Consider the following 25,598-nt stretch of genomic DNA (forward strand, 5'->3'; position numbering starts at 1 on the left):
GACTCGAGGGTTGGCCAAGAGCCTGATTGCTCACACCATGGCAAAAGCTGCTGTTGGGAGGCACCAGGTGCTGTGACTTCTGAGTCAGGGATGTGCTTCCCCCTCCCTCCAGGGGGTTCCTCCCCACGAGGGGAATTCGGACATTCCACAAAATAACTATTCTTGCCTTGCCCTCTGATCTAATCAGCACAAGGAGGGATGAGCAGGAAGAGTCACTGGGTTGTGTTCCCTCCCCTGGCACAGCCTGAGGGATGCTGAGGCTGCCCAGAGCTGGGGGGCTCCAGCCTTCCATCAGGGCAGCCTTGATCCAAAATAAAACCGTCCCAAGGGATTGTGCAGCTCGGAGCCACAACGAGGGGATCCAGCCAGCCCCTGGCACAGGCAGCAGAAGGTGAAATGATTCCATCTTTTCCTGCTCTGTGCTGGCAGGAAGGCTGGGAATGGGGGAATCTGGGCACAAGACTGTTCCATGGGGAAATTATCTATGTAAAAGATTTTTCCCCCTTTCCAGCTCCCTCTGCCACCTCACTGAGCCTCAGAAATTGGGGTATGAGCAAGAGCAGTGTCAATTTAAATGCCAAATCATGCTGCTGCTGCTGTTTGGGTTTTCTGCTTGCTGAGACACTCTAATGTCTCACCAAGACAGCCCAGCAGCCCAGGGGAGTATTTTGGGCATTATTTGCCCACTCATCTGCCACGAGGCTGGCAGGTTCCTGCCCTGCAGCCATCAGAAATTCCTGTGCCTTGCACAAGGGCTGCAGAAAGGAGAAGTGTGGTGGGCACAAGGAAGTGACCAACATGCACCAACCGGACACTGTTGCTACAGCCCCAGATGTTCCAGGCTCTGCTGGGTGTTGGCCATTACAAACTTGTTCAAAAATATAATGTAAATCTATTTCAGATCCTGCTGTCAGCAGTATTTCAACTTATCTGATCCCTCACCATTTACTTCTAGGAATGTCTGGTGCCAGCAAATTAAAACTTCCCAAATGTTCTTGGCGAGGTAGACACATTACAGGGAACTGGACCTGGTGGCAGGAAGGATGTTCAGCAAAATAATTGTCCCTACAGTGTTAAATATAAATAAATAAACTGAATGTCCTGGGAAGCAGCCCAGAAAGAGCAGCTGAAGAGGAGTGAGGTACAGTGACAGGAGAATACAATTCCCAGCAGTTACAGTGAGGTAACATGGATGTTGGGAGGCAGCAGGAACAGTAGGAAAACCATGAGTGATGCTGTGGCTCCTGAGCAGGAAGTGTTGGCTTCACCTTTTCCTTCTGTTGGCAGCTGAACTCCTCCCTTGAAGCTTCAGTAATTTTTGTGCCTTTTCTGAGTTGAGTTTACACCTTAACAATGGCATCAGCGAGGGGGGAACGTGCCACACACGAGCCAGGCAGGAAGTGCAAGACAAGGTTTTAATCATTAAAAGTTTATCAATAAGCTCTTATATACACATAGTTATACACAAAGTGGTTCACGAGTCCCTCAGCTTGGAGAGCTGTGCTGGTGAGGCCTTTGTCAGCTCACAGACACTTCCCATGGGAATGCCAGGACTTGGCCCTGGGGGCTTTGCTGTCCTCAGCTGGGCACTGAGAGGAGCCCGTATTCATCTGCTGTGTCCAGGATTTTACAGATGACTGGAGATTCCACCTGGAACAGAGAGACCAAACATGAACTCAGCCCTGCAGGAATCTTGGGAACAATCACTGGGAGAAAGGGGCCACCTTAAACATAATCCTGGAGATGTGCTCTACTGCCAGCCCTGACCTCAGGGCGTGCCTGTACCTACCCCAAGGATGTATTGGCAAGAGTGAGGCTCCAGCATGTAAATGGTCACAGCGTGAGGGGAGTCTGATTCTTTACATCTGAAAATAGAGGGCAAATTGGGGGGTTGGTAGGCAATAAGCACACAGTAACATGTATTTCACTGCTGTCTGCAACATTTTATTAAGTTAACAGCTAAGGCCATCTCAGCCTTGTGACAACAGCAGCAGCTTTCCCCCCTGACCCAGGAAACAGACACAAAACATCACCTTGTAATGAAAATTCACTTACTTCAATTTCACAGTCACCTGCCTTGGCTTGTCTGTCAAGTCACAAACATCTCCATTTCCATAGAAATGAGACACCATCCTGCCACAAAAGATCAGAATGGAAGAGTTTGGGAAGCATCAAACACAATTTGTAAGCAGTCAGTTCAGTTCAGCGGTGCGATCCACCTCGTCATTGGTCGAGTATTTAATATACTAACAAACAGCAACAAGTATAATGTACTATACTATGTATTATTATACTGTACATTATCCTACTGTTCTATATAGCTATCATATTATTATATAGCAATAGGTTGTATTGCAGTTACTGCAGAGGGAAAAAGTTGTTCAGTGTTGAAAGATTTTCCTCTGTGCCACATCCGAAGTGCTGAATTCCTCATTTGTGATGCTGACTGGAGGGTAAATCTGAACATGCTGCTCTTGGCAGTTTATTTCACCTGCTGATAACCCAAATTTCACAGGGCTGGGCCCTGTGTCCCAGGTGTGAGAGCCTGGTTGGTACCTGACTGTCTGGGTGCCATCCTCTCGCAGGTAGAAGGTCCTGGCCGCGTTCTTCCTCGACCACTCGATGTGCTCCTCCTTGCTCCACGTGCCCACCACCACGGAGGTCTTGCCACTTTCCTTATCCTAAAACAGGAAAAGCTGAGCACTACACCATGTCCAGATGATTATATTTTCTTAACAGGAACTTTAAGGAACGAGCAGAACTCTCTGAACACACCTCGTGGTACTGGTGGACGTATTTGCCATAGCAGAATTCGTATTTCCACCAGCCAACGCCCTGGGGAGAGGAACAACCTCAGTGTTAGAAAGAACCAAACAGAACCCCTAAAACAAACAGAACACCCCAAAACAAACCCATCCTTTTCCCTCCACACCCTAAACCAGCTGTTTCAGCTGTAAAACTCTGTATTTGTTAGTTAACAAAAATCCTTCATGGCTAATGCTGTTACCTACTTTCATTTCACTGTCTGCTCAAATAAACTGGATTTCAACAGAAAAGTTAAGGATAAAAACTAAACAAGTACACAAACTAGGATGTGCTCCACATAGCTTTATTCCACGTGGCTTTGCTGCTCACCCCATGGAAGCAGTAGGAGCCACTGAGGAACTCCTTGATGAGCTGCTCATCGGTCAGTTTGGAGATGTGGGTTGTCCCCACCGTCAGCAGCTGGTGGCTCCCAACAGCCACAGGCTTGTGGATGGAAGAGAATTTCTCCTCCTTCGTTGAAGGCATTTCTTCCTGCAATTAAAGGATACAATTAAGTCCCTTACAAAGCCTTACAACTTATATGAAATTACTGAACACTGAATCAGGCTGGCTGTTTTGGGCAATTTTAGCTGAAAGAAAGAAAAAAAATTCCACTCAAAATCTTCACACATTTGTGAACTGAAGGCTACAAAGTCTACAAAAATTTAAATCAGTAGCCCACACTTGCTTTGTTTTCCTTCCAAATAGGGTAAGTTACAGATGGTTTCAACAAGCTTAAAGGCCAATGAAAGACTGACATCATCTTACAAAATGTCCTAAAGATGGAAAGTAAATGAAACAAATCCTACCTCCTTAACCCTCCTAAAAGGCATCTTCAGCATTTCCTGCTGTTTCTCCAGCTGCTCCAGGTTGTGGGGTTTAAGTGGGGATCCTGGCAGGGACTGGCAGAAGATGTCATTCACAGGGGAAGCCCTGAACCTGCCCAGCAAGGTGAGAACATGTCACTGTCACACCTTCCAGTACAGGAATCAGCGCTCTGAGCTGCTGGATCTGCTGCTGCTCAGGTGGTGCAGGTGCATCCCTGGATGAGATGCCAGGTGTACAGGGAAAGCCCCAGAGGCTGAGGCACTGCTCAGGGCTGCTTTGGGAACACACAACAGGAAAAAAGGTGCACTGAACTTGGAGTTTGGGTTGTGATCCCTGTGATGTCACTGGGCAGCGTTCCCAGGCTGCCACCTCCACCTTTCCTTTTTTACCAATGATGATCCTGTGTTTATTTTCAGTGTTTCCTGCTGGTGGCCAGGAACCCTTTGGAAGGAGGCAGCAGCTCCAGATTTTATCCTTATCAAGCAACAGAACAATTTCCCTGTGCACTTTCTATGCTTTTTTCCTACTGCTACAGAGGCTTAAGAGACTCACACATTAAACAGATAACAGTGCCCCAGATAAGTGCAGCAGATAACAGAGTATGACCAAACCCATCCACATGAGAAAATTTACAGTGGATACCAAACATTAAAAATGCTTTTAGCACTTAGTAACTCCAACTGTCATGTGTTTACAAAATGCAGGATTTTGCCTTCAGCCCCTGTGGTCTGTTTCAGATCTCTGATTAAATACTCACTTGTCCCAACATCTGTGTGAATCCAGGAATCCTGTCCATTATCCCCCCTGGTCTGTATAGCACATTCCCTTTGCAGTTCTTTACACCCCTTGGAAGGTCCAAAGGCTCAGGGGATCCCTCAGATACATGGTACAGTTCAGGGAAGGGGAGGAAACAAGAAGCCTACACTTCATTTTTGGAAAATAACACTGAAATTGTGAATTCTCCATAAGGAAATGGCTTCTAGGGAGCTCCTCATGTTGGGAGGAGCTAAAGTCAAGGTCAAGGTTATGGTTGGAGAAGATGCTTTTTGGTTTTATAGACTTTTTAAAGTGTACACATGGCATCTACAGTCTTCAAATACCACAAAGATGACGCCTCAAGAAATCCCAAACTAGGAGGAGACAGAGGTGCTCTGTACCTGTACTTGGGGTGGCTGCAGAGCAGCGGAGTCAGGATCACCACCTCGTACTCACAGGTGGTGACCTCTGCCACGGACAGGATCTCGTGCTTGGCCTCGGGGTGGCAGATGTACATCACCGTGCTGGACCTGGGCAGGTTCTGCCTCAGGCTGCAGGGAGTGCCATTGCCCAGCTCCACGGGGTAGTAGGGCGTCATCTGCCCCTCAATGTTCTTTGTGGGGATCTGGGGGAGGGAAAGGAACGGGTCAGAACCACAGCAGAGCTCCTGAGACCCCTCTGAAACAAAAAATGTCATTCCTGTGTGCAGAGCCAGCATTACCAGGTTAAAATCAGACCCTGTGTGGCTACTCAGTGTTTCTGCAACACCCAGACCTGTCCTGGTGTTGACCCAGATTGGGTCTGCCAGGCTCATCACCTGCAGTACCAGGCCCTAAAGAATCCAAAAAAACCCTGTAAAGTCACCCTGGCACCTGCACTACACCTCTCAGCATTCCCAGCCCAGGCTGCTCCTTATCCAGAGGATCCCACAGCACCAGTGGCTGTGGCTAACAAATATTTGGTGTATACAATGTAAATCCCATTTTATCACACTTTCCAGTCTGCTCCTTTCAGGTTTGCCCCTCTGTGTTTCATCCAGCTCCCTCTTTAAGACATTAATTCCCTGAAGTGGTAAATCTCTATCCTGGAATTAGCTGGAGTTCCTGCCTTCCCAAAGTGCCCAAACCCACAAACTGACTCTTTTTTACCCAGGTTGCTTGAGCTGCTGAAGGTTTTCAGTGCTGAACAGGCCGGGGTGTGTGCTAAAAAGCAGAGGTGTTTTCTGGGATCAGGACACTCCAGGGATCCAGGACCTTTCTGCCCCTCACCTGCCTTGGCTTTCAAGCCACGTCACCCTGTCCAGGCCACTGACTCCTCCCACAAACTGCTGCACCACCATGAAGACATTCACGAGATTAAGGAACCAACATGCCCTCCCCTGATAAGAGATTCCAGGAAATCCTGACATGGCAAGTGCATCATCAATACTGCCCAAGAAAAAGGCAATAAAAGACTTCATTTCCTCTGAAGCTGAAGGAAAAAAAGCTGCGCTGCAAAACACTTGGTTTGCTTGGCTTTCCAAGAGGCACAGCTGCCACTGCCACCAGAACAGCCCCGTTCTGCCCCCACATGACTTTCAAAATGCTCCTCAGGCCTGGGTACTGCTGAGAACCCTACACAACCACCACCCTGGGCTATTCCAAAACAGAAAAACTTCACTTCCACATGAAAATCAAGGGGAACTGGCAACAAGGTCCAACCTGCTCTCACTAATTCCAAACTCCAGTGTGCTTCAGGTACTCCCATTGCTCTGCTATACAACCAGCTGCTCAAGAGTTGAGTTTTGGGGCCTGAACAAGTGGGGAAGTCCTCAAAGGGGAAAGGGAAACACAGAATATTACGGGATGGGTCAGCAAGTCAGCTCCATCTCTTAGGGATTTTGTGCTGTAGGGCTTTGTTAAGTGTAAGTAATTTGAGCAGCAAGACTAAATAAATTTCTGAGCTGGGACTGATAATTAAAAGCAAGAGAGAAGCGCAGCTCAGGAACAGTTCCACTTCTTGATATTCATTTTGTTAGGGGAATAATTACATCATCTTATCATTAGATTGGATATTAGGGAGAAATTCCTCCCTGTGAGGGTGGGGAGGCCCTGGCACAGGTGTCCCAGAGAAGCTGTGGCTGCCCCATCCCTGGAAGTGTCCAAGGCCAGGCTGGATGAAGGATAGGGAAAGTGTCCCTGCCCATGGCAGGTGGCACTGGATATCTTAGAGGTCCCCTCCAACACAAACCATTCTGGGATTCTAGGATCATATATAAATTGCCTCCACTATTGATGACAGAAGTTAAAGTAGATGTTTTTCACTTGCCTCTTTTGCACCGTCTTTGGAATTTTCCTTCTCTTCTTGATCTAGGGAATAATTAAGAACGAGGTAAGTTTGTGCACTTGGGAAAAAAAAAGGAATCTCACAGAGAAGCTTTTCTGGTTTGTGTATTTGCTGGTGCTTTATACACTGCCAAGAGCCATTTGCAGGTGCAAAAGAGCAAAGAAAGGAAATAACCAGTGATCTGGGGCCCATAGCAAACAGAGCAAACTACACGTCAGTTCATCACAAAACCACCTGGAGCTGGCAGGACAGGCCAAATCCAGCCCTGACAGCAAGGCAGGGCTGCAGAACACGTCAGTGCAGCTGTTTGGGAAGGGTGGGAATTGGACAGGAAACAGGCAGGTGCTTTGGAAGGGGCAGGAGCTGCCAGATAGGAAGCAGGGAAAGGACACAGGACACAATCTGCCACCCAAGCAGGAAGGGCAGAGGGACAACAGCCTGACAGCCTCAGCTATGGTCACCTGAGGTCCCATCAGGCTTCAACATCCAGCCCCACAAAATGGGTGACTCAAATCAAACATTCTGGGCAGCAGCAGCAGAACGAGGCACCCCTGCACAGAGGCTGCACCCAGAAAGGCCAAACAAGGCACATTCTGGAGCCCTGGTTCTTTCCAGGACTAAGATCCCTCACTCAGGGCTGCAGCCAGAGATCCAGAAGTGGGATGAACAGCACTAAATCCCCCCCCCAGGAAACTGCACCATTCCAGTTCATCACTTCGAGGAAAACAATGGTGTCTGCCTTTCACACACTGGCCTAGAATGAAACAAACACCCCAGCCTGGGTGATGTTTTCCTATTCTGTTTCTGTTCTTTACATCAACCCTGGATGAACAATTAGTCTGTGAATTTGGAAGACTTCTTTCAACTAATTTACAGGCAAAAAATGCTCCAAAAATCGGTTATTCTAAACTGCTCCTTGAGTTTGGGGCTCAGCAACCTCATTTCCACCCAAGTCCCACTCTAGGCACTTGAATATTTCTGAGGATTTCAGGTTCCCTAAAAAAAGGCTCTCAAACTGGTCAGACAGGAATAATTAAAACCCAAAAATTATCATTATCAGCAGAATGAAATAATCTAAAACACACCTGGTTCTGCCAACGGGTTCTTCATTATCATATTCCCCAGGTAGTACTCTTGGATGTTTATTTTCTACAATCAAAACAAACATCAGTTACCACTTTCCAAGCTTTTTCAGGGAATTCAACGTTGCAAACAGATAAAAGAAGTTATAAAAGAAAGGTTTTACGAAATCAGGCCTTGCTCTGCTAAAGTGCCAAAGCTAGTCTGTCACTTCTAAGTGCAGACAGCCTGCAAGTTCTCATACAAAATAATTTTGGGAATGAGAGTTCATTAACACAGCAATCTACTTCTAGGATGAAGAACAAATGGCATCTGTAATAACGAGAGATCTGTCTCATAAGAATCAGTAAAAAAGTATGTAAACTAACTAAAAACACAGAAGTTTAATAGACATGCAAAATACCATGTACTGAGCAATGAACTGTGTACTGCGAACCAGTAAGATCTGACACAGTGCCTTCTGATAATCCTATAAAAATACGTCCTGTACAGTAAAAATGCAGTTTTTCTGCATGAGGAAAATGGAATCATGGCTAAATTATTACAACAATTCAAGTCTGCTGGAGGAGTTCAGCAGGACCATGCCAGTGGGAAGGGGGTTGTGAGTAACCTACCTGCCCCGTTTCCTTCTCCTCGTGGTACTGACGGATGTGCTTCCCATGGCACACCTCGTAAGTCCAGTAGGATTCAATCTGAGAAATAAAATACATTTTAAAAATTATCTTTAGATGTATTTACGCACCACAAAACCACCCAAATGTTGGCTTTTGCTGCAAAATGCTGGAGCAACCTCAGAAACAAGAGTACAGTGAGTGGTCTCAGTGTTGCCCAAACAAACACAACAGAGAAGACTTCCTTGACTTTCACACAAATAAAACAAAGGAAAAAAATTAAATTAAAAAAAATCCATATTTTTAACTGCTACCATAGGAACCCATTTATCTGAATTCTGACATCTTCAATCACACAGAATTTTGTCAGCATTATTAAGGCATAAAGTTGTAAAGACCTTGTTTCAGACTGTATTAGTATCTCATTTACTACCCTAAAACCTTGACATGCACTGGCCTGTAACCTTTTAATTGGCATTTAATGAACAGGACAAAAGTAACATACTCTATAGGAACAGCTGCTTTGCTTAAAGAGAGGCTCCAGCAGTTCCCCTGGAGTAGGACCTTTATAGTCCTTTTCTTCTTCCTGCAACAAAAGGATATCTCATGATATTGAAACTGACAGTGTAAAGACTCAGCTACAGTTTATATTTACAGAATAACTCGTCTGAACTCACCTCGTTGCCACTGGCTATCAATGGCAGGAGACACTTGTACTTCTCTTTATCCACAGTGGTCATGATGATATAATTGTCCTCCTTGTACAAGACACCGGTGGTCGGCTGAGAAAACAACCAACCCACGGATCAGCCAGGCAGGGGCTTTTTAATGCTACTCACTAGAAACACCCCTGAATTCCTGAGCGGTGCTTCAGAGTATTTCCTGGGATTTAATTACACCACAAGACTCGAGTTTGGTGGTTCAGCTGGCTGGGAGCTGCTTGCTGCTGCCTTCGCTTTGGACCTTCTACTTCTACCTATTTCCTGATCCCCTCCAGATTCCAGATCCCCGATCCCCTCCAGATCCCCGATCACCTCCAGATCCCCGATCACCTCCAGATGCCCGATTCCTTCCAGACCTCCGATCCCATCCAGATCCCAAACCCCTTCCAGATGTCCGATCCCCTCCAGATCCCTAAATCCCTCCATGCCCCCTCACTCCTGCTCTCCAATTTCAGACCTTCATTACAGCCCCCAGCCCCAGCCATCCCCCCTTCACCCCCAGCTCTCCCCCCGCCGCTGTTGGCACAGAATCCCCCGGGATTCTCTCTCTCCCAGCTGCCAGGCTCCCTCCGGCGGCGGGCCAGCCCCACCCGAGCCCCCCTGAGCGCCGAGGCGACTCCGAGCCCCTCTGCGGTGAGGGGGGAGCTCACCAGGCTGAGCTCGGTGCCGGGCCAGTTCACCCTGAACGGGATGTCGTCGCTGAGCTGCGGCAGCGCCCGGCCGCCCTCGGCCACCGCGGCCACGGCCGCCAGGAGCCCGCAGAGCAGCGCCGGGGCCGGGCAGGGCGGCCGCAGCTCGCAGCCCCTCCGCGGGGCCGGGGCCGGGCTCGGCGGCCGCAGCCCGCAGCCCCTCATGCCGGCCGGCGGCTCCGCCGAGGCCGCGCCGCGCCGCCGCCACGTCGGCTTCCGGCAGCCGCGATCAACAACCGGGGCAGCGCCCGGCGCCAGCAGCGGCATCCGGGGCAGCGCTCGCCGCCGCAGGTGAGGGGCCGGGCGGGCACGGAGCGAGCCGAGGACCGGGGTGAGGGGTGGGGGAGTGATGGAAGTGAGTGATGGAAGTAAGTGAGTGAGTGAGTGAGTGAGTGATGGCAGTGAGTAGAAGTGTGAGGGAGTGAGGAATTTAAATGAGGAGTGTAAGTGAGGGAATGAGTGTGAGGGAGGAGTGTGAGGGAGGCAGGAGTGTGAATGAGGGAATGAGCGAGCGAGGGGTAAAATGGGAGCGAGTAAGAGTAGACAGTAAGGGGGGAATGGCATGTAATTAACTTTGGTCATCAGTGGCAGCGCTAAGGGTTAAACATAACCAAGAGGTACGAGGTTATGAGTGTAAAAGAGCACTTCAAGGGCCCCTCTGTGTGTTTCTCTATACACCCGTGTGTGTATATATATATGTGCGTGGGTATCTATACACCTGAGAACCCAAACAGTCCTCACATCAGAGCAGGTTAGACAAGTCCCATCTGACCCATGGGAAACATGGAGCAGATAAATAATTGAAGGATGTGAGAGTGAGAAATTAATAGGCCATGCTACAGAGAATGACCTTATTACAGAGCCTTGGAGTTATTCTGGTTGGAAAATACCTTGGAGATGATGGAGTCTGGATCTCCCCCTCCCTCCTCTCTGCATTATCTCCTGTAAATAGCCATGGATGTGCCTGTTGTTTCCCCAGACACTGTTTGGGAACATGTTTAGTAGTGGCTTTGTGTGCGTGGTTGTGTAGTGAAGCCTACAGATATAAATCTGCATTTGCATAAATAGAGACTGAGTTTAACCAGTCAGGAAAAAAATGAAGCCTAAACGGCCTAAAATTTTTAAGGTAGCAGATCTGGGAGGCTTTTGGTAGGGACCAAAGCTGGGGGCAGAACAGTGGCTTCAATCCCACACAGCAAGGACAAATGTATCTATTTGTATTTCCCATGCTTCAATTAATTCCTAATGTGCCACAGTTTGTATGTGTGTTGTCACTCTCAGTCTCAACAGCAATTTTATAGCAAGGCACAATGAACACACACACCTTGATGTCCCCCCTCACACACACACACTTTAGACATAACATTTCTGGAAATTTCCAACCTCGTTGGTCATTGTAATGCTTTTTTATTGCACTGAAGTCGTACACAGGAACGTGTATTATTGCAATGGTTTATGCATTTAAGAAGCAAAGAACCAACAAAATCTTGGAGGCAAAGACAGAGAATGTGGAGCTACACAGAATCACAGTACTTAAATAATTAGCATTTTAAAGGGAGGATCAGCCCTGATGGTTCTGGATCCCGTGCCCTCTTTTAAGGAACAAGGATAAATCTTGGAGGAAAGAATTTTTAAATCTAAAAAGAATTTTCAAGAAAGCAGAGAATGCCATTGCACACTTTTACCTTCACAAATATAAACCAGGAAGATGTAAAGGACAGAAAGGGTCAAACTTTTTAGGGGAAAACCACACTTTTTTTGCAATTACTGATGCAGAATCCAGGCTTCCAGGCTGCTACTAAACACTTACACATTCCCTGGACGGGAAAACAGGATGTTACGTGGTGTTTGAAACAGGACCTTTAATATTAATATATAAAAATATACTCGGTTAAAAGTTAATAAAAATAAAGTTTTGAGGAGCAAGACAAGTCCATGTTGGGACGGATTGCATCAGGAAGCCTACCAGCCTAAACTGGGGGCTTCCCAACCCTCTTGGGATGTCCAAACACATCCCTAAGGTTGCTGGAGAGAGGGTTCCTTCCTTAATTTTGTCTCTGGGAACCTCCCAGAGCGTTCCTTCTGTTAGTGAATCCTTGAAACTAAAACCTGTCCTTGCAGCTGGGATCTTTGAAGAGATGGGGGCTACAACAGCACACCTGAAGTAACAGAGATGAAAGTTTCTCTTCTTGCTGTGTTGTGACTTCAAGTCATGCTCTTAGTTAATTTTAATGTTTTGAGGTTATTTATATTAGGATTAAAAATTAAAACGAGGCACTGACAGGTTATGGCTTGTTTGAGTCAGAGCGCCCAGAGCTTTGGTTTTCAGGGCTTGACATCACCAGCCAAGGGAAGGAATGATCTCCGTTACAATAAAATGGTTTATCCTCTGCATTTAAGGATAAATTAACATATAAAGGGTGAGATGACTAATTCAGTAGCTTAACTTTATTTCAGAGGAGCTGAATGTTGATATAAATGTTCTACTACACAATTTAGGCCAACCACTTAAAATTCCTGCACTGTGGTCTGGGATCAGAACAAACCATCACTTAAATCTAAGGAATTTGTCTCTGCATGCCGATTTTGACCTCAAAAGATTTATATTAAACTTGAAATAATAATGAAACATAAAGAGAAGTTTGGGTGGTTGTCTTGAGGTGTAGTTTCGAATGAAAAGCTGAGATACCAATTTGAAATTAGAAGACTTTTTTTGCTCTCCTTTCTTGAGAAAGAATGGGAGAATGATTTTGGCAGTTTTAAGTAACCAACTCCTACTCTGAACGCAGCATTAATTAAGATATGCAGCACTAATTAGGCCAGCACAATGCAGAGGAGCATCCCTCCCAGGGGTCAGAACCAGGCCTGTTCCGAGGTCCCTTCACAGACAGTTGAGATTTTGGTGCTTGCTCAAGAGCTCCTTGACCAGTGTCTCTAAGGAGAAGAGGTGCTCGTCCACGTCCTCGGGCACGAGGTTCCTGATGGAGTTGGCCAGCTCGAACAGGTACTCGGTGTTGCGGCCGCTGGGCCCGGCGGCGCCGAGGATCTGGCGCGCGATGTCCTCGAGCGGCGCGGGGCCCAGGTAGTTGGGGTTGTCGCGGGTGCCGATGTAGAGCAGCACGTCGAAGGGCTGCACCGACGCGTCCTTGGGGTAGAAGATCACCGTGGTGGTCCTGTAGCCGCCCTTCTCCCGGAAATCCAGGTAGGCCTTCACCTCTCCTTCCTTGCCGGCTGGCAGCCGGTAGGCGACGCCCCACACGCAGCCCTGCCCGAGGAAACGCGGTCAGAGGGGTGCTCGGGAATCGCCGCGTTTAGGCAAAGCTTTCAGGAAACCCATTTCCTGCCTGTCGCAGACATCTTCTATGAAAAATCCTTTCTATTACAGCAACCTGAGTGGGTCGCTGGGTGGTGAGAGAAAGACGAGAATCTTGTTTCTTGATCGGAAGGCTGGATTTATTGATATATGCTATATAATACATTCTTACTATACTAATAGGAATAAAGAGAGAAGTTGCAGATGCCTTGCTAAGCTAAGAATAGAGAGAAAAGAATCTATAACAAAGTTGTGTCCAGGGACTCTGTCCCCAGCTTGCTCCTGTGATTGGCTCTTAATTATAAACATGGGAACATGAACCAATCACAGGTGCATCCTATTGCATGCCACAGCAGCTGATAATAATTGTTTACATTCTTCTTCTGGGGCCCCTTTGCTTCCCAGAAGATACACAACCCCAAAGAAAGGATTTCTGTGAAAAAATGTCTGCGACACCTTTCTCTAGGTTTATCCTCTGCAATGGTTTATCCTCTGCATTTAAGGTTTTCCTAACAGAGCAATTTCTTGTTTTGTTAGTATCTGGAGTAGTAGATAGCTTCGGTAGAGGCCACTAAGGAGCTGGCAAAAAGGACACAGCTGGCAAAAAGGACACATCCTTTCTTTAGGATTTTTCCTCTTGAGAAGCTGAGAGGCTTCAGGAACAAAATGTAAGCATTGATTATCTGCTGCTGTGGAATGCAACAGGTAGATTTTTGATCGGCCTATGTTAGTTGTTTTTAATTAACAGCCAATCACAGCTTAGCTAGCTCAGACAGAGAGTCCCAGCCACAAACTTTTATCATTCTTTTTTATTATATTCTTAGCTAGCTTTCTGAAGAAATCTTTTCTTCTATTCCTTTAGTATAGTTTTAATGTAATATATATAATAAAATAATAAATCAGCCTTCTGAAACATAGAATCACATCCTCATCTCTTCCCTCAACCTGACACCCCTGTAAACACAGTCACACCTGCCCTTCTGCTGCTTTTTGCACTGTTTGTAAGAGTCCCAAAGTATTCAAAGTATCCCAAAGAGTCCCTGCTTTATTTAGGCAATTATCAGTGATCATCCTCTTTCTGCTATTTTGGGGTTATTCTTTATATTAGGATTAAAAATTAAAATGAGGCACTGACAGGTTATGGCTTGTTCGAGTCAGAGCGCCCAGAGCTTTGGTTTTCAGGGCTTGACATCAGCAGCCAAGGGAAGGAATGATTTCCTTTACAATAAAATGGTTTATCCTCTGCATTTAAGGTTTTCCTAACAGAGCAACTTCTTGTTTTATTAGTATCTGGAGTAGTGATTAGCCTCGGTACAGGCCACTAAGGAGCTGGCAAAAAGGACTTGGAGTTTCTCCCTGACCTCCCTGACCATACAAATTATGTCTGAAAAGGACAAATTTAAATAATGCTGAATTTGCTTTATTCAGGCAATTATCAGTGAAAACACTGATCATCCTCTGTCTGCTAAGGCTGAGGTTTTCCTAACAGAGCAATTCCTTGTTTTGTTCATATTTGGAGTAGTAAATAGGCTTGGTACAGGCCACTAAGGAACTGGCAAAAAGGACACAGAGTTTCTCCCTGACCTCATAAGATTTATGTCTGAAAATGACAAATTTAAATAATACTGAATTTGAAGGAATTTTGATCAGGTTCCTTGTGTTTAGTGACACTTTGGCAAGGACCTGAGGGTCACCTGCACCTGTTACACACCTGAACTGGTGTGGTGTGCTGAGATACCTTCAGAATCTGGTCAAACCTTGTGAAACTGAAATTAAAGCAATTATATTTATCATTCAATGTTGATATCAAATAATGTATGTTTGATATATCTTTCTATCAAATTCTACATCTCACAACTGGATAGCCAAAGTGACTATTCCAGAATATACTTTAAAATATCCCTGTGGTAATAACAGACCCAAACTACTTCCAGTTTATATTGATTATTTGAAACAATCATTGGTGTAACTCTGGGAAACACTGAGAGAACTTTTCCCTGAAGATAAGACAGTTATTTGCTCGTAGAAAAGCAAAAATTAACAAGTGGAAATGCAACAGGACATTCTGTACAACAGTACTGTACCTCAGCATCTTCAACCAGGGTCACAACTCTTCCAGGCTAAAATTTAAAAGACGAAATCATCATTCATTCAGAGGCTTTTGCCCTAAATCATGAGCAAAACCAAACCAAAATGATAAAATAACAAGGAACAGGAATGAAATGCTCAGAGAATTAATCCAGCACAATTCCAGTAAGGTCCAGATCCAGTGTAAGTATTTTTGGAGAGTATCTTTGGATGTGTATTAAATAAAATAAACAACATGTTAAATTCTGGGTTGGACAGTGCCTGTGACACAAAAATTAAAGGCAGTCAGAAATTGGGAGGGTTTGAATGTCCTTGCTTTACATGTGCTGTCCAGACTCAATTCCACTGCAACTTAAAAGTGACAATTAATTAACAATACAATAACAGTGCTAATTAGGAGTTTCATTAATGTAAAACTATCCTCAAGGAGCCCTTGGAGCCTCACTGGATGGAGGGAGGATACCTTCCAAATGGCTTGTTTTCCCCAGGAAGTCAATTCTTGTAGGAAAAAGTAAGAATCCAGTTTGTAAACACTGGAAATAAAATAGTTGAAGTTTGTTGTATAAAACTTTAAAACATAAAACTCTATGTTGAACTACATCTGCAGTTTAAAATTGCTGCTTTTGGCATCAAATTAGTTCTCTCCCAGCGTGAGCAATTTATTCCTGACCTGACTGATAAAATAAGGCAATAAAGCTACATGAACACTAAATGACTCCTATTTCCTGAGCAGAAATGAGTCTGTTCCCATGAAACACCAAAGATAACTTCAGTGTTCCTTTTGGAATATTTTTTCCATAGTCTTTGATAGTTCTCTGACTTGTGCACTTGCAATAGGTCACTAAGATTTTTGTGAATTATGGATTAAAGAGACATTCCATGGTGGATGGAAATCAACTTTCTTGTCCTTGCTAGGAATGTCTGTAACTGTAGCCTAAATTAATTAAATTTCATTTAAATCTGATTTGATTTAATATGAAGGCCAGTACTGAGGAGAACTTCATGTTCAGGTGGGCTGTGTGAAGGAAGAAGGATCTGTTTGCCTAAGGAAGGGCAGAATATTTACTTAATTGCTTGCAGAGTCCTTGTCTTGCCTGGAACTACCCAAAACAAACATAAAGAAACAAATTACTAAACACTTATTGATCAGAAGAATTAAGTACTGTTTGTACTACTGCAAATAATCCTCTGAAAATATTTTTAAAACACAGCTGACAAGAAATTTGCCGTATATTTGTAAGAACTGTTTTTTCCTTGTTGCTGTTCTTTACTGTGTGTCAGTGGTGGCTCAAGCCGTGTTCTTTGAGCTCTGTGCAAGTTATTTTATGGTGTTTGATATTCTAATGAGTGTTGTTTCATCTGGAACCTTTCACGAAGCAAGACGTGTTCTTTAAATAAAATAATCCTGATGCTTTTTCTCTCTTAGAGCCGCCTCAGGTTTTACACTGGAGTTACCTGGGTGCAAGGTTATACCTTATCCCCGTGGCTTAAAAAAACATGACATTGGGAATTTTAGTTTCTTTTTCTCGCTGTTTTTTTTTTTTTTCCTTTTCCAAACAGTGAAGAATTTTAGAACTCCAAATATTTCCTAATCCATGAGAGTAAAATAAGTCAAAACACAGCCGGGGGTTACTTGGATCAATAATTCTGGCTTGTCCTATTCCCTGTGCACAGCCTGACACCCGCCCCTCACCGAGGGTATTTAACGCCCTGAATGACAAATGCGGCATTTCGGAGCCCTGTTTAAAGCGGGTTGTGTTTGTTGTTGGTGTGTTTGTTGTCGGCGTGTTTGCTGTCCGAGTGTTTCAGTGCAGCCCTTGCGGGCGGCTCCGGCCGCGGGGCAGGGCCCGAAGCCGGGCCCGACGCGCTCCCCCCGGCCCCGGCTCACCTTGCCCGGCACCCCGCGGTGGTCGGTGCTGCCCTGCCAGAAGCGCCGGCTGTAGCCGCGGATGCGCCCCACCAGCTTCTCCTGGTAGGGGAAATCCACCTTCCAGATGAGGGAGCCGTAGCCGAACACCCACATGGCGGCCCGGCCCGGCGGGGCCTGCGCAGAGCCGCGGGGCGGCCCCGGCCGGAGGCGGCGGCCCCGAGCGCCGGCGGGGCGGCCCCGGTGCGGCGGCGGAGCCTGGCGGGGCCGGCGCTGTGGCGGCTCTGAGGGAGCCGGTCCTGGGCCTGGACAGCCTCCCCCAAGGCCACAGAACGATCGTGTCCCCCTAAACCACCCAGCGACCACGTCCCAAACCCACAAACGACCTCCCCCAAGCACCTGCCTCGCCCCCCAGTCCTGCCAACAAGCGCATCCCCCCAAACAATCACCTCGCCCCAAAGACCCCAACCACCTCTGCCTTCAAACCCCACAAAGAACCACTCCTTAACCCCACAAAAAACCATCTCTCCTCCAACTCAGCCTCCCCTTAAATCCCCAAACACCTTCCAAACAACCGCCTCCCCTCAAACCTCAACCATCTCCTCTCAAAACCCACGAACGACCTTCCCCAACCCACCCTGTGATAAATTTGGTTTCATTTCTCACAACCCCTGGTGTGAAAAGTGCGTATTTTATGATTGGCTTTTCGCAAATATTAATATTATATATATTGTGTTAGAAAGTAATGCTGTATTAATTCTTTTAAGTAATGTGTTAAATATAGTTTTAGGTTATAACAAAATATTAAAATAGAAGCTATGCTATGTAGGATACTTTTTTTCTTAAAGAAAGGACTCGCCCTGAGATAGCAGCCACAGGACACCTAAATCTTTCAGAGAAAGAGAATTTATTGCTCCATTATCAAAAGAAACGAACTTCCTCCTGCCTCGCTCAGGCTTGAAGGCGCCGTTTAGGGTTCAGAGGAAGAAGTTGACAATGACCAGACAGAATCCTGTGTTTGAATGGAATTTATGCATCATATAGGAGATGTATGAATATATAACAGGTTATTGTTTTTAAGGGTTAATCCTCTGTCAATGTGAGTCCTTTTTCCAGCTTATTTTGCCCAGAAAAAGGTACCCGGATGTCCGTAACACTTTGTTTTTATTGTCTCATATTGTCCTAATCCAAATTGTCCAAATTATTATTACTCTAATTGTATTACTATTTTTATAACCATTTTATTACTATTAAACTTATTAAAAAAATTAAAAACAAGTGATTGGCATTTTTCACACCAGGCAATTACCTGTCCCTAAGCTCCCCAAACCACCATCTCCCTACAAACCAAACCAAGTCCTCTGTAAAACTAACAAACAAAAAAACCCCTCAGATCTATATTTTACCAACACACATCTCTCTTTTTTTTTTTTTTTCCCCTCTTTTCCTCCTGCTGCAGAGTTCCATGCCAGGGATGGATTTCACAGAAGCCTATTCAGACAGGTGCTCGGCTGTGGGCCTTGCAGCCAGAGAAGGAAACGTTGAGATTCTGAGGGAATTGATAAATCGGGGATACAGCGTCGACGTCCCGGATAACAGGAGGTGGCTGCCCATCCATGAAGCGGCAGCGCACAATTCCAGTGAGTGCCTGAAGCTCCTCATTGACAGAGGTAAGGAAAACCTAATAGGAAATGCTGTGGTTTTGTGCTAAATTATCCTGTCACAGAAAATACAAGTTCCATAGATTTATCCTATTTTTGTTTGAGGATTTTCGGTGTAGTTTCCCAACTGCGCTAAGTAGAAATTGACATATTGCAGTTCATGGGTGATACTTGAGGTGATAACAGCATATTCATGGACGTTCCATAGGCCACATATCTCAAATAACTCTGTTATTTTCTTAAAATGATTGTATTTTGTAATTCACTGCCAAATATCCCCTTTGTCCTGTCATTATACTCCTCTGCAGCTCCAGCTGATGACTATATCCACTCGAGGACGTTTGAAGGGATGTGTGCTCTGCACCTCTCGGCCCGTCATGGCTCTGTGGAGTGTCTCCGGATTCTCCTGGAAGCTGGGGCTGACCTGGACAATGTCACCACCGAATCTGCCACCACCCCACTCTTCCTAGGTGACACAAGCTTTCCTCAAGCCCCAGAGCTTGAACTCACCAGTTAAAACTCAAGTTTTTCTGAGTTTAAACTCACCGGAGTTTCTTACTTGCCTGCCATGTTGTGTCTTTTTGTAGCCCTAAATAACCAGGCTTTAGACTCAGAGGTGTGGAAATAACCTTTTGTTTATGGGTAAATCTGCTTCAGCCAGTGTTTTAAAACAAATTATAAAAGCAAATTATAAATTATAAAAGCAAATATATTTTCTGCATCAAGCGCAGAAAAACTTTAGGAGGTTCAGGATTACATCTGTATGAGGCTGTTTCAAAGCCTTTTTGATTTTTATAATTCCTTCCTAATTCTGATGTATAAAATAAGAATTATTATTTTATTATTATTATTGACATTCCTAATTTGGCAATTAAGGTCCATTATTTGAGCATTTTTTTTTCTATGACTTATGTTTGACTTAATTGAATGCTTCTAAATCATCTGATTAAATACATTTATTGGTTTACTTGCCTCTCTGCCCAGACATCATGTATGCCATGTTACCTTTGATTCCAAGTCTTTTCCAAGTTTGGCGGAATTTTGGCATAACTTCCATTCCCCAACACTGTTTTGGGGATCTAAATATAAAAGGCAAGCCAGTATATAATGGGCAAGTTTAAAGGAATTATGATTGTTGTTTCAGCAAGTTGGCAGTGAGAGCTTTTGAGCTTTTAAACACAAATAATTAAATTATTTCTTTTTCAAATTTTTCAATAAGATTTTTTCTTTTTATTACTGTTCTATGGAAGCTGTTGAAAATAAACATACAGAGGTTGTCAAGTTCCTACTCCAACACGGAGCAAATATTGAAGGGTCTCATTCTTGGTCTGGATGGAATTCTTTGCACCAAGCTTCCTTTCAGGTAACCTGTGAGCACATCATGTAATTTTGGTGTAACTGGTATGTTCTGGGGGATAAATACTTATTTAATAATTATTGGATTTTTGTCAGGTAATTTTTCCTATCCTACCCTAGCACTTATAAGCTTGTACTTAAAAATATGTTGGCTTAATAGTTCTAACACATACAAATTACTTTATCATGTAAATGAGCAAAAGTGATCAATTTGAACTTGCCTAATTTCTTTTACCATTAATTTTTAAGTGTATCTTTAGGATATTGAATATATTGCGGGTTTTATTATTTCTATCTGGAGCATGTGGGGAAAAACGGGTAGTGTGATTTCCTCGTTTTCCTGCTGGTTGAGAACAAAAACCTTGATTCCAGGGTTCCACTGAGATAATGGAAATGCTCCTGGAGAAAGGGGCCAGCACGGACTGTCGTGATGACTTTGGAATCACCCCTCTGTTTGTGGCTGCTCAGTATGGCCAGCTGGAGAGTCTGCGCCTGCTGCTGTCCCACGGTAACCACATCCTCCATCTCCCCGGCCACGCTCCCAGCAACTCCCACTGAGTGCAACTGGAGCTCTGCTCCTGCACATCATCATTTCAAATGCTACAGGTTTTATTTCCTTATTGCTGAGGAGAACTTGCTGAATTGGAAGCCACCCTGTGAAGGATAATGACTGATGGAGGTGACTTTGGTTTTGTCTCGTGTCAGGTGCGGACGTCAACTGCCAGGCCAAGGACAGGGCCACTCCCCTGCTGATTGCTGCCCAGGAGGGACACCTGGACTGTGTGAAGCTGCTGCTGGCTGCAGGGGCAGACCCAAACCTCTACTGCAACAGTGATAACTGGCAGCTACCCATCCATGCAGCAGCTGAGATGGGCCATGCAAAGTAGGTGGTTGCAGAGGCGTTCAGACAGAAGGTCCTGGTCACACAAATCTGATCCCCAAAGGAGGAAGTTCAGCCCTAAAAGTGAGGAAAATTGGGTGTTCAAACTGTAACTTAGAAGTTCTGATTGTTTTTGTATTTTAAATGTCTCTTAGTTTCTTCCACGCTGACAGGGAGTAGGTTTTGATGAAATATTAAGGAAAAATGCTTCCCTGTGAGGGTGGTGAGGCCCTGGCACAGGGTGCCCAGAGAAGCTGTGGCTGTGCCATTCTTGGAAGTGTCCAAGGACAGGTTGGATGGGGCTTGGAGCAACCTGGGATAGTGGAAGTGTCCAGGTAGGGGGTAGAACTGGATCACCTTGAAGGTACCTTCCAACCCCAACCATTCTATGATTTATGATTTTTAATTCAGCATCTAACCTGGATTTGATCCATAGCCTGATGAATTTAGAGGGTTTTCTACAGTGCTGAACCAGATACCAATTCACTCCATGGCCATTTTTCTTTTCCATTTAAAAATGCAAATAACCATGTCATATATTATACATGATTTGAACAGCTGCTAATTAGAATTCTATATTAAGTAGCAGAAGTAATTATATGCAAATATTGAATTAGCTGGACCAGCCAGAAAAATCAAAGCCACAAAAACAGTTTCTTTAATCTTTCCAGAGATGCACTTGCAGCTTTGCCCAATTTCAGATATACAAGTCAGCTCCACAGCAACGACCCAAGAGTGGAAGGAAGTTTTGGGAGTAGACCACTGGGGAGAAGGATCTCTCAGGAACTCCATGATTCACACATGGACAGCACTTAAGTACATAAATGATGATACATCACTGGCAATTCTTATGCAGCGCCAGTAGGTGCCAGCAGCACAGGAACTGGTGTTTGTCACTAATGTGATGTGGCCTGGAGTGTGAGCTGTAAACAGAATGATTTTTCTGTTTCATAGAACTAAGAATTCATTTCATTTAAAACTCACATTTACAGTTTGCCTCCAAACTTCCTTGGAGTTGGGATTTAGTGTGCAGTGGTGTTCTGTTGCTGTAAAAAGAGTTGCTGGGTAATAGGAGGTAGCTGTCCCTGGTTTGGTTTAAAATACTTCTTTCCAGCCCAAATCCATCCCAAAGCACAACATTTGCCAGGGATCTGTGTATAGAATTATAAAGCTGCAAATTCAAGAGTGGAAAAAACACGATTTTCTTCCAAAGCTGCAGTGACCCTGTGAAAAAATGGCTGTGTGTTTAAGATTAATCATTGCAATGAGATCAGCAAGCAGTGGTTCTAAACACCTGCAGGATACTGGAGCTGCTGATTCCAGTCACTGACCGTGTGTGTGACAAGGGCGAGGGCAAGGTGAGCCCGGTGTACTCGGCGCTGTACGGCGGCGACGGCGAGTGCCTGGAGATGCTGCTCAGGCAGGGCTTCAGCCCAGATGCTCAGGAGTGCCCAGACTTTGGCTGCAGGTCCCCCATGTGCATGGTCTTCCAAAAGCAGTAAGCAAACCTCTTCTGTTTTGGAGTTATTCGTAATCATATTTGCTTTAATTAACTTATTTTAAACGCGTCGTTTCCCACTTTCTTCTCTCAACTGCTGTCTATCATGTAATATTTTTCCAGAATTCCAGTGTGTTCCCCCTTTGCAGACACTCCTCATTATTCCCATTTCCTTGGGAATATTAATGTGAAGGCCTGGAGTGTGATTCACTTGCTGCACTAAGGAAAACATCTTCAAAAACGGCTTTTGAATCCTCTCAGATTTTAACAGATTATTTCTTTGTACATGGATTTAAATTTATTTATTTACCGTAAATAAATATTTATTATAATATTTATAATAAATAAATATTTATATTTTAATAGTTATATATAATTATATAAAATATTTATATTATTTATAATTTATTTTATAAATAAATTATAACATTTAAATTAACAAGGTTTGTTAGTAATGAATTTAGTTTGTTAGTAGGCTGCCATTTAAATTAACGAGGTTTGTTAGTAGTGAATTTAGTTTGTGGCCTGCTCCTAGGAAGCTGCCTTTTAAAATCCTTGGACACCATTTTTCCCTTTCTGTCCTGGTGCTGCTTTATAATAAATAATTTAGGAAGGGATGCAGAGCAGGTGATTGCTCTGTGAACAAGGCAGGTAACACACGTCACCACTTCTGTGGAGTAATGTGCCCTCTAATCCCTAAAAGGCAACACCAGTCACAGTCTCAGTCCTTATCCTATTGGGGATAACGGTAAAAGGATTTTAATAAAAACATTTTGAACTGTTTCATTGCAGACAGATGTAACAAGTGGTGGGTGCTTTCTGAGGCAAAGCTCACGGGATGCCCTGTTCCTTTTCCTGCTCACAGGTATTATCAGTTCGTTGATGTCCTGCTGAAATATGGCATCACCCTGCGTGGCATCAACCTGGCTCACTGCCTGTGCCATAAGAAATTTGCTCTGTTCCGGCGCTTCCTGAGGTCTGGCTGTTCCCTGCCCTCGGAGGAGGAGTTAACAGACTTCATCCTCTACAGCAGCACGGTGCAGAAGGAATACAAGGAATGGCTGCCCTGCCTGCTCCTGGCTGGCTTCAACCCCGTGAATTTCATGTGCAGGTTCTGGTAGAGCAGGGAGCCTGGTCTTTCTTAACTCAAACATCCCATGCTAATGTGCAAAGCTGCTACAGGATGGCCCTTGATAATCTGTTGCCACCATCAGGAACGGGAGTGGTTGTGGAAAGTCTGAAATAAATCATTCACACGTCACGTCTGGAGGCAGTAAAACAATTTTCTTTAGGAAGAAAGCCAGACTGGAAATTGCCTTTCTCTAGAATAGCAATAAAGCATCACTTCCCAAGTTTATATCTAACATCTCTACTTAACCCCCAAATTTAGCTGCAAATTGTGTGTCTTTTAATACAGCCATGGCAAGAAGAAATTTCAATGGGAGAAATAGGTCAGGAGGGATGGGAAACAAATGGGAAATGAAGCTGGGCCAAGGCTGGGAGGAGAGGAAACGGATGCAGTTTGAGACTGTTTTGTTTAACACAATGTGGCAAAAATTCCAGTCAGATTTTTTTATTATTATTATTATTGAAGTTTTTCCACATATAGACAACAGCTTGGTGATGTTTTATATTTAATTGGGCACTACAGGCTTAACTTAGAGTTGTGAAATATTTGTATTTTCTGCAGGCTGTAGTAAACACATTACAAGCTTGCTACTCAGTGACTGAATGAATGTCACTGTCCTTGTGTATTACATCTGATGCTTTTTGGTCTTTTATTCTGTAATCTACAAATACTTTTAAAAGGTATTTAAAAGTAAAGAAGTCTTTGTTACACAGGATTTTCTCCATGAGTGAGGATGTCCTTAATTTTGTTCTGGAGTTCACGAATTGGAGCAGACTTCCTCCAATTGTGGAGCAACACCTTTCCCAATACAAGGAGAAGTTCACTTGGACCTCCAAGAGCCATTTTGGTAAGGAATACAGGCAGGAAAATAATGTCTCCATGTATCCAGCTTCCAGGCTGCAGATGGGGACATTTAGGAGAAGATGACAATAGGACTTAGTTATGTTTTACTTCTCTAATTTGATTTGTGTTTACAATGAAGCATCTGTCCTGTTTTGTAAGCATTGGACAGTAATTAAATACAAACCATAAAAATCAAACATAATCAAAGTGTGACCAGCCAAAAAGATTCAATTGGTTGTGCAAGAATTTTTCATAGTTCAGCCTTCAGAAAAGCAGGTCTTGTGTTATGTGACTGAGAAACTGCACTTAGGTGTCTTTGTTAATGATTCCTTTCAAAGGAAATTATTCTTTGAAAGAGTCTGTAATCATTTTTAAGTTGTCCAAGTGGTAATGTAATTTAATAATATTTCCTTTAGAATACTTGATGCTAATGAGGATGTTTTTGGAGTTAAAAAAATGAGAGTTATTTGGGGAAATAGAGGTTAAATTCTCTCTTTATTTCCTTTTATATTAGTAAATATATAGGTGTAGTAAGAGCTGCTCTGTGTTTGACTGGGGATTCCATTTTCCAGCCTTCCTTCCTCCCCTGTCCCACCTGTGCCGCCTGGAGATCCGGTCCCTGCTGGGCAGCGAGCGCCTGCGCTCGGAGCGCGTGATCCGGGAGCTGCCGCTGCCAGCCTGCCTCCAGGACTACCTGCTCTACCTGGATGTGCTGCGAGCCCACAGCGTCCCAGAGCTGCAGGACTGCCTGGAGCAGGGGCAGGAGGGAGCTCCTTGCAGTCACTCCCAGGCAAAGGACACGGAGGAGGGACAGCAGTGACACCAGCGCTCCGTGACGGCGGTGCCGGTGCCTGGACTCCACAGCCACAGGTTTTGTAATGGGAATCAGGAGGCACGGGAGGAGAGCTGCTGTAAATGTCTCTTCTCCTCCCGTGTAATCATTCTTTTCACGCTGTAGTTTTGTACTACATCTAGAAATTTCCTATGGGTTCTATGATTTGCTCGTTTACAATCTGTTGTAGCTTTGTAAGTGAACATTTTCTGTTTCTTTTCTAACTCTTGGGAAGTAAAATGAGCTTTTTCAGTGAACACAGCTTACAGAGTAGTCAAAATCTGCCCATTGACACTTTATTCCAAATACAGCATT

The 25,598-nt window shown here is 44.6% G+C and overlaps 3 protein-coding genes across 4 annotated transcripts; 1 reads left to right on the forward strand and 2 right to left on the reverse strand.

Annotated features, from left to right (window-relative positions):
- Positions 1-1,408: 1,408 nt before the first annotated feature.
- Positions 1,409-10,083, reverse strand: ERLEC1 (endoplasmic reticulum lectin 1). The gene is made up of 14 exons (XM_054290193.1): positions 9,778-10,083; positions 9,083-9,187; positions 8,911-8,991; positions 8,409-8,486; positions 7,800-7,863; positions 6,697-6,737; positions 4,791-5,014; positions 3,615-3,744; positions 3,136-3,297; positions 2,776-2,835; positions 2,557-2,681; positions 2,056-2,133; positions 1,790-1,865; positions 1,409-1,650 (listed from the first exon to the last, which is right to left on the reverse strand). The coding sequence occupies exons 1-14, from the start codon at positions 10,081-10,083 to the stop codon at positions 1,579-1,581; spliced, it is 1,602 nt and encodes a 533-aa protein (XP_054146168.1). The 3' UTR covers positions 1,409-1,578.
- Positions 10,067-25,540, forward strand: ASB3 (ankyrin repeat and SOCS box containing 3). Of its 2 annotated transcripts, none has more exons than XM_054290191.1 (10): positions 10,067-10,107; positions 18,544-18,754; positions 19,054-19,215; positions 19,996-20,108; positions 20,474-20,609; positions 20,807-20,984; positions 22,282-22,479; positions 23,345-23,596; positions 24,322-24,455; positions 25,024-25,540. In XM_054290191.1, the coding sequence occupies exons 2-10, from the start codon at positions 18,550-18,552 to the stop codon at positions 25,269-25,271; spliced, it is 1,626 nt and encodes a 541-aa protein (XP_054146166.1). In that variant the 5' UTR covers positions 10,067-10,107; positions 18,544-18,549; the 3' UTR covers positions 25,272-25,540. The 2 variants fall into 2 exon arrangements, with proteins under 2 accessions (XP_054146166.1, XP_054146167.1); XM_054290192.1 differs by having other exon boundaries at positions 23,345-23,590.
- CHAC2 (ChaC glutathione specific gamma-glutamylcyclotransferase 2) lies at positions 12,677-17,256 on the reverse strand. The gene is made up of 3 exons (XM_054290194.1): positions 17,106-17,256; positions 15,214-15,249; positions 12,677-13,081 (listed from the first exon to the last, which is right to left on the reverse strand). Exons 1-3 carry the CDS (start codon positions 17,238-17,240, stop codon positions 12,698-12,700), a joined length of 555 nt encoding a protein of 184 aa, XP_054146169.1. The 5' UTR covers positions 17,241-17,256; the 3' UTR covers positions 12,677-12,697.
- Positions 25,541-25,598: the final 58 nt, after the last annotated feature.

Source organism: Melozone crissalis, unplaced genomic scaffold (genome assembly GCF_028551555.1).
Source record: "Melozone crissalis strain CALT ecotype California unplaced genomic scaffold, PUWL_Pcris_2 ptg000081l_1, whole genome shotgun sequence".
Classification (NCBI taxonomy): Eukaryota; Metazoa; Chordata; class Aves; order Passeriformes; family Passerellidae; genus Melozone; species Melozone crissalis.

Bases quoted from the DNA above. Each gene is read 5' to 3' on its own strand.
- CHAC2 (XM_054290194.1), bottom strand. From the start codon at position 17,240: ATGTGGGTGTTCGGCTACGGCTCCCTCATCTGGAAGGTGGATTTCCCC. The intron at 15,250-17,105 runs GTGAGCCGGGGC...TTTAAATTTTAG, and splicing joins ACCGCGGGGTGCCGGGCAAG to CCTGGAAGAGTTGTGACCCT. The intron at 13,082-15,213 runs GTACAGTACTGT...TTCCTCGGGCAG, and splicing joins CCCTGGTTGAAGATGCTGAG to GGCTGCGTGTGGGGCGTCGC.
- ERLEC1 (XM_054290193.1), bottom strand. From the start codon at position 10,083: ATGCCGCTGCTGGCGCCGGGCGCTGCCCCGGTTGTTGATCGCGGCTGC. The intron at 3,745-4,790 runs GTACAGAGCACC...CTTGCTGGGCAG, and splicing joins TGCAGCCACCCCAAGTACAG to GTTCAGGGCTTCCCCTGTGA. The intron at 2,836-3,135 runs GTGAGCAGCAAA...TCCTCTCCCCAG, and splicing joins GCTCCTACTGCTTCCATGGG to GGCGTTGGCTGGTGGAAATA.
- ASB3 (XM_054290191.1), top strand. From the start codon at position 18,550: ATGCCAGGGATGGATTTCACAGAAGCCTATTCAGACAGGTGCTCGGCT. The intron at 18,755-19,053 runs GTAAGGAAAACC...ACTCCTCTGCAG, and splicing joins GAAGCTCCTCATTGACAGAG to CTCCAGCTGATGACTATATC. The intron at 20,610-20,806 runs GTAACCACATCC...GTCTCGTGTCAG, and splicing joins GCGCCTGCTGCTGTCCCACG to GTGCGGACGTCAACTGCCAG.